This window comes from Miniopterus natalensis, chromosome 13 (assembly GCF_054644295.1).
Source record: "Miniopterus natalensis isolate mMinNat1 chromosome 13, mMinNat1.hap1, whole genome shotgun sequence".
NCBI classification, from domain to species: domain Eukaryota; kingdom Metazoa; phylum Chordata; class Mammalia; order Chiroptera; family Miniopteridae; genus Miniopterus; species Miniopterus natalensis.
Genome location: NC_142093.1, coordinates 54,123,032 through 54,136,045, shown reverse-complemented (window position 1 = coordinate 54,136,045; position 13,014 = coordinate 54,123,032). Strand labels below are relative to the sequence as shown.

Here is a 13,014-nt window from a genome sequence, read left to right as displayed (position 1 = left end):
GCCTTTCATTCCTCTGCTTTGGTCAGTGCTATAGTTGTTTGGTTCTAAGGGATAGAAAGCTCACTGAAACGAGTTGAGGCAGAAATGAGTACATTGAAAGGAATACTGGGGACCAGAATAATGACTGCAGGAAGGTCAGTGATGCAGCTGGGACCTGGGGACAACAGGATCCACACTATCCCACGCCTCCAGGACTCCTCTCTCTGCTGCTTATTTCTGCCTCTCTGCGTTGGCTTATTCTCCCTACTACCGATATTTCTTTCCTGCAGTGATGGCAGACTCACCAACTGCTCTTCAGACTCGCATTCTGTAGCCTCCCGCCAGGGAAGAGCTGCTTTTTCTTTAGATTGAAAAATCTCAGAGCAGTGCAGTGATCACCTTGGCTTAGGTCAGAGGCCTACCTCACCAGTCAGACAAGGGGAGTGTTTGGTAGTGGGCATTTCTTCCAGGTATCCCTATATTTCACCCAGAGAAGAGAAGCCATACAGAGGGCAGCTACTCCAACTGAAGTCAGTTACAGCTCCTTGGCCTATTGACTCCCTCATGGCCTTCACTGCTATAAAGGATGGCCACCCTCTGAAGCAGGCCTTCCCCAGCCTGCCCAGCAGAGGTGGAAACTGCCTTCTGTCTGCTTCCATGGGGTTGTGTTTTGTTACAGAGGTGGGATGAATCCCCACCCAAAATTAGGTCCAGATGTCAAGACTGATGATGTCACATGCACACAACTTGAGAGGGTACAAAAAGGTGTAACATCACGAAGCTTTCTGGGGAGAGCTGGATGGGCTCCAAGCAGGTCTGAAAACTGGCTTGAGAGAGCAGAGAAAGGAAGCTGGCTTGGTTCTGGTTGTGGTCGGGAGGGGGAGGGGCTAGGGCCAACTTGCATGGGTTGAACTTTCCAGTGGGCCCAAGAGGGAGCGTGCAGGCTTTCTTACTGGCTTGCCCAGGTGTGGCACTTATGGTGAAGGGACAGTTGGGCCTTGAAACTTGTCATCAGACATCAAACATGGAGTTAGAGTTTTCATTACCCATGACATCTGCTAACTTCTATCAGTGTACTTACTGGTGATCACTGTGATTGTTTTCATATCTGCTCCCCCAGGCTATTGGGATAAATACACGTTGTTTATCTTTGTATCTCTGGCATATATTTCACACTTAACACTTATGTACAGTATATTAAGCCCAACAAGATTGCCTGTTGGTTTGTTTTGCTTTAGTTAAATTAGTTTTACATTTTCAAGTGTTTTTGCTGGACTGCATTAAATGTTTGCTGTATCTTTTCTTTTTGGTCCAGTAATGTACTGATTTAATGCCCATGCTATACATGTTTCATTGGCTTGATATGTTTAGCAGTAATTTTAGGACTTCAGAAGTGTCCTTAACAGAACACTTTCTAATATTTTTTTCCAGAAATTTTAAGTGGAGTCGTCATTGCTCACTACCTTGACTGATGGAATACTGAAGTTCTCTCTTCAGTATTCTGTGAACCTTTTCCACTGCTTGTCATTTTTGCTAAACCAGAAGTCACTCTTTTTTTCTTTTCTTTAAAAGAATGGTTCATTAATTTTTAGAGAGAAAAGAAGGGAGAAGAGAGAAAGTATCATTGTGAGAGCATAACATCCATCCGCTGCCTCCTACATACTGCCTGCCGGGGATTGTGCCCACAACCCGGGCATTTGTCCTGACTGGGAATCGAACTGAGCCACACCTGCTAGGGCCAGAAGTCACTCTTAATTTAAAACACCCTTTGCAGCATCTGGAAGAACTAAGTGAGATTGAATTTAACACTCCAGGTTGCATCTGGTTGTCATGCAGGGCCTCCAGGAGGGTTTCAGGCTCTTCAGCCAGGAAGCAGCTCTAGTTCCCTGGCCACTTTCTAGACCCCCGTGTACTGGCTTCTCTCACTACCCTGACCATCTCTCCTGTCCTCTACAACTTCTTTCACAGTAAATTAATCAAACTAATTTTTGTCAAGTATGACTTTGTTTTCATGCATTTTATTTAAATTTATTCTTTAGTTCTACCTCTTGTCCCCTTTCCCTCTCCCCTTCTTTTCTTTCCCTCTACCTTTCCGCCTCCTTTCTTTAACAATTGGCTGAACAGTCTGGGCATAACTACCTCTCCACTTCCTCCTGCTCCCCTTCAGTTATTTATGCCAGTGCTGTTAAATATTTTCTTTTTCCATAACTCTTTCAAAAATTTATTGCAGACTGTAAAAGATGCTTTGGGTGGAAACTTGGTTTACTGAGTTCTTTGGTTTGTATAATAATTAAGAGCACAAAATCTTGATTTCAGATCTAAAGCTTAAAATGGAGACTTAATGTTTTAAAGGACATGGAGATTGAATAGACTCGCTAAAAATGGAGGTCTTTAGTATCAAGTTAAATTCAGTTCATGAAAGGTATTTCTCCCTTATCACTTTTTGGTATTCTAAGAAAATTAAGTAGGCCCTTTTTTCTAAAGGCACGTTTGGTGCTTTTAGCTTTTCAGTTTTTAACTTTTCCACCAACACCCCAGCTCAGCCCTTAGTCTAAAATGTGTTTGAGAAGATGGTCGGGTTTGTGGTAATTGAGTGGTACAAAGTAGTACATACTGATTTGGTGCAACTTCCTGCCAAAAGTTGTGTTATTAAGAGTGCTATGTCACTGTCATTCATAAGGTTTTCTCAAGGCAGTTGCTCAGCCATCTCTTCAGCTGTTTCCTGGGGTTGCATATCCTCTTTCTGGAACATAGGAAACTTGCCATTGACCACAGAATTGCAACTTGCTTTCCAAGCTAGTTTGTAATTCATAGCTGCTTCTTTCTAATTCTTTTGAGCCTCAGACTCTTCTAAAATATGAATAGTCAGTAGCTCTGCATTCAGAGAACAGCTGCATATTTGGTTCAGCTTGGTTTATCTATAAATAATTCACACTGTCCCCTTTGGCCTTACTTCTGTATTTGAAGCAGCTCATAATGGAAACAAATAGGACAAGCACTGGCAGACACTTGAAAATCTTTGCTTTATTTTTAAAGCTACCTGTCTAGCCAAGCAGTCACACATGCTGCTTATGACAGGCAGAATTTTAAGACAGTCCCCAAATTCCTGGCCTCTGAGGTACACGCACACAGGTTCTCCCAGTTGTATTCAATTTAGCACTAAACTAGATGTTGCCATACACTACTTGAAAATGTAATTAAGGTCCCAAATCACTTAACCTTTAAGATAGGGAGGTGACCTGGGGGCCTGACCTGATAACCTGAGCCCCATCACATCTGGCTGTAGCAGTCAGAGACAGAAATGTTGGAAATTTGAAGTGTGAGAGGTGTTTGATGAGAGGGAGTTTCTCCATGCTAGCTTTGGAAATGGAGAGGCCCATATGGCAAGAGACTGAGAGCATTCTAAATTTTGTCAGTGACTTGAATGAGCTTAGAAGAGGACTTTGAGCTTTGATGGGTGAAACCCTGAGCAGATATCCTAGGCATGCTCTTCTATACATGCTGGACTTTTGACTTACAGAATTATAAGATGATAAAAGGGTGTCACTTTAAGCCTCTAAGTTTGTGGTAGTTTGTTATGTAGCAGAAAACTAATGCACTGCTTATTTACAAATAGGCATGTATTAACTGGCACTTGACCAAAGTTTTCCATGGTTTAGTGTGACCTCTGTCTTCAGTCTCCCACTTTATCGCTGATTCTATTCATATCACCAAGGGACCTGAGGAGAGGGCGGGGCAGGGAAAGCTATTCATATGAAGTCTATAAGCAGGTCTGTCCAAGGAGTGATCCCTCTGCTTCCTGTGGTGTGGACTGCCCAGAACTACAGGATGCCTGCTGACACTCTTCCGGAGACCTTCCCTCTGTGCTTGTTACTCCAGACTTTTTGAACAACATAAGCAGATGACCCTTCTCATCTGAGCAAGAGTTGATTTTTGTAGGGTGGGGCTCAGGTTCTTTCCTCTTTGATCCCTGTTAGGGCAGGGTGTCCTCGACAGTGCTGCAGATCAAGCATCCTGATTCACTCCATGCTTCCAGGCTCCTAGAACCTCCAAACTTGTTTCCTTACCCCAAAGTCCTCTCCTGTAGGGGGGGCATCTTTCATCCTGTCTTCTTGAAGGATCCCCCAGATTACCTGTCCATCTTATATGCTGTCTTTTTTTATCTTAACTAAGATTGATTGCATGGAGGTCGCAAGAGTAAAACATTAAGAATGAATCCATAGGAAGTTGAATGACTGGTTGTCAGCCTACAAGACATTTGAGTTGTAAAAGAGCATATTTGTTTAAGAAATCACATAATCGGTGAACGTTCAGGATATAGGGAGGACCTTTTATTTCTGTGTACTGTTGTTCTACCTGTATGTCTATATAAAGCTTGAGGAGGAAGAATTTATCTTCCATACTGTCTTTAAACAGCTTTTTCCTGCAGCATCATGATCATGGTTTGAGGTTCTAGCTGGATTGGTACCCACTTCCCTAATTGTGTCATGATCCTGGGATTGATGAGTCTGTTGGGTGAGGGATCCAGCTCCTGAGAAAGTCTGCACCTGAAGCAGGAGGAATTTCACACATGGGGGCTCCTGGGTTTGAGGAGCTCCTGAGGCACTCACATACCTCCCTCCGGATACCCTCTGTCTCTTCCTCAGGACCCAAGCCCTGGTTCCACTTTTGGGCTTTTTCCTAATGGCTGAACTTTGTTAAGCCACAGAAAGATGTTGGCCCTTGTGTTGTCTGGGCTATAAGCTATAGGATGCTGTTGGACAAACCAGAGCAAGCACTTGAAAATCTTTGTTTTATTTTTAAATCTACCTGTCTAAGCAAGTAGTCACACCTGCTGCTTATGACAGGCAGAATTCTAAGTCCAAAATCCCTGGCCTCTGAGGTGCACATACATCTTCTTTCAGTGGTATTCAGTCAAGCACTAATCTAGATGTTGCTTCTCTGGTTAGAGTAGAGAACATCTCCTATGGGATTCCGCCTTGCAGTCTGGGCAGTCTGGGCACAGCCTTCCAGTGACTGCAAATGCAGCCAACTTATCTGCTCCCATTTTTGCAAGAGGCGGTAGCATCTGCAGTTATAATCTCTCAGAAGGGCAATAGGACTTGATTTCGGCCTTAGAGGTACCAGAAAATATTTAACCTTAACAACAACAAAACTTTATGTCAGCATTATAAATTCTCAAACTGATGTGCAAAATAAACAGCAGCACAAACTGTTATGAAAACCTTAAAAGACAATAATGAAGAGTTCTTATTTACATATGTGTATGAACCTGACTTTTGGGGGTAATATGGAAAGAAGATACTGTTATTCTAGTCTAGAAGAAACAAAATGTTTAAAATAATCCAAGATTCAGCAGTAGATGAAACTGTAGAAGAAAATGAATAAAGTGCTGGTGAATTAGCTTTTAATGTTTAGATGATATTGACACTTCATAAAGCCTTTCAATCAAGAATCATTTCAGCCTTTTTTAAATTTTGGGTTTGGCTCATTATTTTTGTTCATGTTCTTCAAATAGTTATACATTTCAGTTTCCAAATATTAACACTTCTAATTATGGCCTACGTATCTCTTTTTCTTTTGATTTTATAGCTCTATTGTAAATATTTTAAATTTATATTCTTTCCTGCTGAATTCTGAAGTAAATTGTCAATCTGCTCTTCTAACTCATTAATAGACTTTTATATACCTATCCCATCTGTTGCCTTTATGTGTTATATTTTTATACTAACATTTTCCTTTGTCTTCTATGATTTCTTGCCTTTTTCTTAATATCTTGCTATATCTCCTTAAGTATATTATTACATTATGCTTATTTTTAATTCTTGGTTCAATTTTTGTAGCTTCGGGTCTGCATTATTCAGCATTTACTAGGTGATGCTATGACCACAACCAACCCAAAATCTCAGTGGGATTTAGACTGAAAGAGCACTCCTACCTGGGAAATGCCACTTTCTTGGTAGAGGAAAAAGAGTGCAAGAGGGCTCTTAAAACTTAAAGATGGATGTCACTTTTGCTCACATTTCATTGGTCAAAGCAGGTCACATGGCCAAGCCTCATGTTACTAAAGTGGAAAAGTGTAATCTCTCACCAGTTCAGACAGCAAATTGGTAACAACATTACAGCCTATCATGACATCGCACATGTTTTCTAATAGGTTGTTTGCCTCACAGATCTGTTATTTTGTGATGTGAACTTAAGAACGCCTGCCTTGTAATGAATATTGAGGAAGGACAGAAGGCTAGGCCTTAGTCTGTCTCTTGTGAATTAAAGGGAGATGACCCCCAGGGCAGAGCCCCAGTTTCACACGCAGACCACTGAGTGTGTGTTATATTGATCTTTGAGAGGAGACAGTATGTTAGAACATGAACTAGAGCCAGATGGCCAAGATTCAAATTTAGTTTCCATGTATGACTTTGGGCAAGTTAATTAAGTTTCCTGTGGCTTAGTATCCCCATGTATAAAGTGAGGGTGATAATAGCCCCTAGCTCATAGGGCAGATCTCACATAACTTTGCCAGTTTCTCCTCCTAAATTGAAGAGCATGTATCAATGGAATTGGGGAAGAAGATGACACAATTCAAATTAGTAGGGCCCGGCCGGGTGTGGCTCAGCGTTGAGCATCAGCCTAGGATCCAGGAGATAGAGGTTCCATTCCCCATCAGGGCACATGCCCGGGTTGCAGGCTCAATCCCCACCAGGGACGTGCAGGAGGCAGCCGATCAGTGACTCTCATCATTGATGTTTCTGTCTCTCTCCCTCTCCCTTCCTCTCTCTGAAATCAGTAAAGATATATTTAAAAACAAAAAAATTGTAGGAAGGCAGGGTGGTTTTACATAAAGAAATAAAAGGATCTGGCCATTTTGTTTCCAGCCTGCTGCTTTACTGCATTGCAAGCTTCATCCAGGCGGAGACTTTCTTCATTATATCCCAGCCCCTGGCTCAGCATGTAATATATAATTGTCACTCAAATATTTGTTGAATGGCCGACCAACTGGCATGGCTCAGCAGTTGAGTATTGACCTATATGACCCAGGAGCTCGAGGTTCAATTCCCTGTCAGGGCACATGCCTGGGTTGTGGGCTCGATCCCCACCAGAGGGCATGCAGGAGGCAGCCAATCAATGACTCTCTCTCATCATTGATGTTTCTGTCTCTCTCTCCCTCCCTCTCCCTTCCTTTCTCTGAAATCAATAAAGACATTTAAATATATATATATATTTATATGTAATATATATAATTTGTTGAATGACTAAATGCATTTTTATGTGTAACTTTAAATCTAAATTAATTTAATAAATTGTTTTATACCATTTGTATATGTATTTGTCTAATAACTTTAATGTTAGAGTTTTTCTTTTTTATTGAATTTATTGGGGTGACAGTGGTTAATAAAATTATATAGGTTTCAGGTGTACAGTTCTATACTGCAGCATCTGTATATTGTATTGTGTGTTCACCACCCAAAGTCAAGTCTCTCTTCATCACCTTTTATCCCTCCATACTTTCTTTAATGTTTGATTTTTTTTAACAGCTAGAAATTAACTCAATGACTAGAAATCACCTTTGAAGTATTCGTGACAATTTTCTTTTTGTTTTTACAGGCCAGTTGGAATGCCAAAAATGGAAAAAGTTTACTTACATAATCCTAGTTCTGAAGAAACTATTACTTTAGTATCAATATCTGCTACAACATCACATTTTCATGCATCATTTTTTCAAAATAGGGTAAGTCTTATTTATAGCAGATTTTTATTGAGTTTGAAATTGAAATGTCTAGGTTTTTAAAATATATTTTTTAATTTATTTTAGAGAGGAAGAAGGAGGGAGGGCGATAGACAGAGGGAGGGAGAGAGAAACATCAATGTGAGGGAGAAACATCAATTGGTTGCCTCCCATGCACTTCAACTGGGGACTGAACCTACAACCTGGGCATGTGCCCTGACTGGGAATTGAACCACCGACCTTTTGGTGCATGGGAGGACACTTAACCACCTGAGCCACACTGGCCAGGGCTGTGTGTATCTTCTTTATTCATTCATCTATCAGTGGATACCTAGATTGCTGCCATATTTTCACTATTGTAAATAATGCTGCAAGGAGCATAGGGAGCATATATCTTTTTTAATTAATGTTTTGATTTCTTTGGAAAAATACCCAGAAGTGGAATTGTTGTTAATCCTCACCCCAGGATATTTTTTCCATTGCTTTTCAGAGAGAGTGGAAGGGAGGGGGGGGGGGGGGGGGGAGAGAGAGAGAGAGAGAGAGAGAGAGAGAGAGAGAGAGAGAGAGAGGGAGAGAGGGAGAGAGGGAGAGGGAGAAACATCAACGTGAGAGAGACAAGGCAACTAGTTGCCTCTCATGCACACCCCGACTAGGGGCAGGGAGCAAACCCACAACTGGGAATTGAACCCAAAACCCTTCAGTGCGCAGGCTAACACTCTAACCACCATGCCACACCGGCAGGGGCCGAACGTCTTTTTATGTGTATGTTGGCCATCTGCGTGTCTTCTTTGGAGTAATGTCTGTTCATGTCCTCTGCCCATTTTTTTATTGAGTTGCTTGAGGGCTTTTTTTATGTTGAGTTGTCTGAATTCTTTGTATATTTTAGATATTAACCCCTTACAGATGTATCATTTACAAATATATTTTTTTATTCAGTAGGTTGCCTTTTCATTTTGTTAGTAGTTTCCTTCATGTTGCAAAAAGCTTTTTAGTTTGATATTGTCCATTTTGTTTATATTTACTTTTGTTGTTTTTGCTCTAGGAGACATACCAAAAAAAAATATATTGCTAAGACTGCCCTGGCTTGGTGTCTCATTTGGTTGGAGTGTCATCCCATACACCAAAAGATTGCAGGTTCAATTTCCAGTCAGGACACATGCTCGATCCCCAGCTGGGGGCATGTGGGAGGCAGCCAGTCGGTGACTCTCATCATTGATGTTCTGTCTCTGTCTCTCTCCCTCTCCTTTTCTCTCTCTGAAATCAGTAAAGATATTAGAAAAAGAAAACAACAACCTGAGCTAGCTTGTTCGGGTCAGTGGTTAGAGCACTGGCCCGCCAACTGAAGGATCCTGGGTTTGTAGGCTCACTCGCTGGCCCTGGTCAGGGGGTGGTGTAGGAGGCAACAAATCGATGTCTCTCTCACATCAGTGTTTCTCTCCCTCTCTCTCTCTCTCTCTCTCTCTCTCTGCTCTCTCTGTGTCTTTCTCCTTTCCACTTTCTCTGAAAAGCAATGGAAAATATATCCTCAGATGAGGATTTAAAAAAACACCACCTGTTTTCCATTCCTCAGGAGATGAAATTTAACAATAAAAATTAATCTAGCCCGGCCAGCATGGCTCAGTGGTTGAGCATCGACCTATGATCCAGGAGACAGCGGTTCAATTCCCGGTCAGAGCACATGCCCGGGTTGCAGGCTTGATCCCCAGTGTGGGGCACGCAGAAGGTGGCTGATTGATGACTCTTATCATTGATGTTTCTCTCTCTCTCTCTCCCTCTCCATTCCCCTCTGAAATCAATAAAGTTTTTTTTTAATTAATCTATACCTATAAAAATCTACCTTTAGGTAATCTAGGTTTAGTTTCAAAGGAGATAAAGTCTGTGCTGTCTTCCCTTTTTTCTCTTGTTGCTTTCCATGTTTATTCCCTCAGGAAGGTATTGACCCCATAAGCTTAGGAAGTAGAGATGGAATGAACTCTTGGGTGAAGAAAACATGCATATGATCATCCCATTAAGCCTAGTTCCCACCTGACACCATACACAGTTATAATATTATTGACTATTTCCTATGCTGTACTTTACACCCCTGTGATTCTTTTCATACTTGGCAGTTTGTTCTGTGGGAAGGTTTTTAATTACAAATTAAATTTTTTAGTGGATATAGGACTGCTGTAGTTACCTGTTTCATTTTGAGTGAGCTTTGGCATATCATGCTTTAATTTTTTTTTTTTTTAATCCTTACCCAACGATATGTTTTGGCTTTAGAGAGAGAGGAACATCAGTGTGAGAGAGAAACATTGATCAGTTGCCTCCCTTACGTGCCCCAACTAGGGAATCGAACCCGCAACCTGGGGATGTGCCCTGACCGGGAATCAAACTCACGACCCTTTGGTGTATTGGACGACACTGCAACCAGCCGAGCCACTCAGCCAGGGCTTTTTTCTAGTTTTTTAAGATGGAAACATAGATTATTGATTTGAGGCTTTTTTTTTTTTTAAAGTAGGCATGTAATACTGTAAATTTCCCTCCAAGTATTGCTTTAATTGCAGCCAACAAATTTTGATATGTTGTGTTTTGATTTCCAATTAATTAAAAATATTTTATAATTTCTCTGGTGACTACTACTTTGACCAGTGGGTTATTTTGAAAGTGTTGCTTCATTTTAAACTGTTTAGAAATTTACCATATATTTTCTATTACTGATTTTTGGCTCAAGTGTGACCTCCAGTTAGTCTCTACAGTGTCCAAGGGTTCTATATTCATATTTTAGCCCACACTTGGCCCTTAGCAGTGTTTAAAAATTTTAGCTGAATTTATTTTACTCTCTTGTTGGAAGCCTCATCTTTCCATTATCTGCCATGGGTGAGCCAGTACTCACTTTCCATCTCTCCTAAGATTCTGGGCTAGTTGATACACAAACTTAGTGGTAGGTTCAAGAAAGGTATTTTTTTGGTTATTGATAATGCAGGAGAAATGTGCTTTACAGCTTTCTACATACTGAGGTGAAGCCAGAAGTCTCAATGTCATATATTTTAAGCTATAATTTGTGGAGTATTTTAGATTTCTAGCCATAGAGGCAGAATGAGCAAGGTTGATGATTTCATTAAAATGCATTTTAAGGCTTCGTTGTAGGAAGAACTGCAGTCACAATCTCTGGAACTTCTCAAGCAGCCCCATTGTTTTGTTGTAATACATTTATTTTGCTAACTACAGTGACATCCTCAATTTGCACAAGATAACAGATTGAGTTCACATACTATCACGCCTGTCTTTCCTAATGTAAGGTGCTGGTACGTTTTGTGCCTTGTGTGAATGGGTAGCAGAAGTCAAGGGGTTGAGGTGTGGGCTTATTTCTTTGGAATAGCACACAGGTTGCTGCTTCATAGGAATACATACATATATAAAGTTCAGCTTCACCTCACTCCTGTTTAATTGTATGATGATGGAACAGCACCCTATAGTGAGGTACCTCATCCCAGCCCAGTGATTGTTGAATGAACAGAATCCAAGGAAACCATCGGTTCTGTGGGGTTTTAGACTGGTAACTGACAAAGATATGTGACTAGACCTCCATTCTGAAGACATCTTTTCTATTATTTTCCCATTGAACAATAGTTTGGGTAATTTAAAGCTTAATCCTTTAGGGAGGAAAAGACAGTTTATGGAAGTGATTCTAAGATTTTGTTTTAGAAAACTTTAGCCATCTAATTGTGATCGGCGTAATTGGATTATTTTTGGTTACTAACTTATTTATTGCTGTTCTTTTACAGAAAATTCTTCCGGGAGGAAATACATCGTTTGATGTAGTTTTTCTTGCAAGAGTAGTAGGAAATGTAGAAAATACTTTATTTATTAACACATCTAATCATGGGGTATTTACCTACCAGGTAAGAACCAGAAGTAAAATGTTTGTTTTCTAAAATATAGTCACCATCTCTGACCTATAACATGACAAGCTATTAAGAACTCTTTTCAATAACAGGGTTGATAGAAAATGTAAGAGTTTAAACTTGGAGCATTTGTATACCTACTGTTGTGTCTGTGAATATCCCTGTTCAAATTAGACTAAACAAATGAACTTAAACTACAGCTAAAGTGTTAATGCAAGATTGATTGACGAAAGAATAGTAAAAAATATTTTTACACTAACTCTAAACTCTTTTTACTTTTTGCACACTTGTGAAGCATACTCGGTAATAGTTTTAAGATTAAAACATACATTCCTGCTTTTCTTAGTAAATATATTGTTTTAAATTTTTTCATAAAGTTATTTTTATGTATAATTGTTCAGATTATTAAAGAAGGTTACTGTTTCTTGAATCAAAATTTTTATAATCAAGGTTATTGAGATTATTAATAATTGCTTATACTTTACATACTCTTCTGCCAGTATTATAGATACTTTTATTCTCAATTTTTTAGAAAAGGAAGATGAAACATAAAGTTTAAATAATTTGCCCAGATTACGCTATTAGTAGGTTGTTGAGCAGAAATTCAAATCCCTGTCTTTGTAACTATGAAGACCACCCTCTTAGCCACTGTGCTGTATTGCCTTGGAACTCATTTGTTTGTTTTTCTTTACAGCTTTTTTGCTTTTGATTTTGAACATTTCTTCTCCAGTGCACAGAGCACTTCATATATTTTGAAAATCAGTGTCAGAGTAAACATTCTGTATTAGTCATAAGCATAAACTTAATGTAAATAAGTTTTTAACAGTTGTTTAGTTGGCAGTCAATAAACTTTTAAAGGCCTATGTAGATAAATAACTATGGCGCTCTGTAGATGACACTCATGTTAACGTACACTTGTTGAAAATACAAAGACCTTTGCCCTGCAGAGGCACCCCCAAGTGACCTAGGTGGTCATGGCCAATCTGGACTACTTAAGGTTCATGATCAGGTTGTTCTCAAGAGGAGCCTCAGTAGCCAACTGTCTTTCTTTACCTCCACAAGTCTTCCTCGAAAATATGCCTTAAGCCTGTCTACCTCTTCCCTCTTCACAGCCATCTTCTAAGCTATCATCACCTCTCATTCTGTTACACAGTGGCCTTCCAGCTTGGCCTTCCATTCCTCCGTAGTCCCTACCAGTTCCTCTAGTCAGAGTGATCTTTGAACATAAATCAGATCTAGTCAACTTCTCCATGTAAATCTTTATGTTTTCCCATTGCTCTTAGAGCAAAATATAAACTTCTGACCAAGATCTATAAGTATCTGAGAATCTGGCTCCTGTATAGATCTTCTACCTCATCTCATTTGCCCATGCTTTTCTTCCTGATCTTCAAACAAGCCAAGCCCTTTCCTGCCTCTGCCTTTGTC

General features: G+C 40.1%; 1 protein-coding gene across 2 annotated transcripts in view; it reads left to right on the top strand.

Annotated features, from left to right (window-relative positions):
• TMEM131 (transmembrane protein 131) overlaps positions 1-13,014 on the top strand; it is a 181,348-nt gene that overhangs the window by 84,785 nt on the left and 83,549 nt on the right. For both annotated transcript variants that reach the window (XM_087823705.1, XM_087823706.1), the window contains exons 5-6: positions 7,582-7,705; positions 11,470-11,586. In XM_087823705.1, the coding sequence (XP_087679831.1) occupies positions 7,582-7,705; positions 11,470-11,586 (241 nt within the window). The remainder of the gene's footprint in view (positions 1-7,581; positions 7,706-11,469; positions 11,587-13,014) is intronic.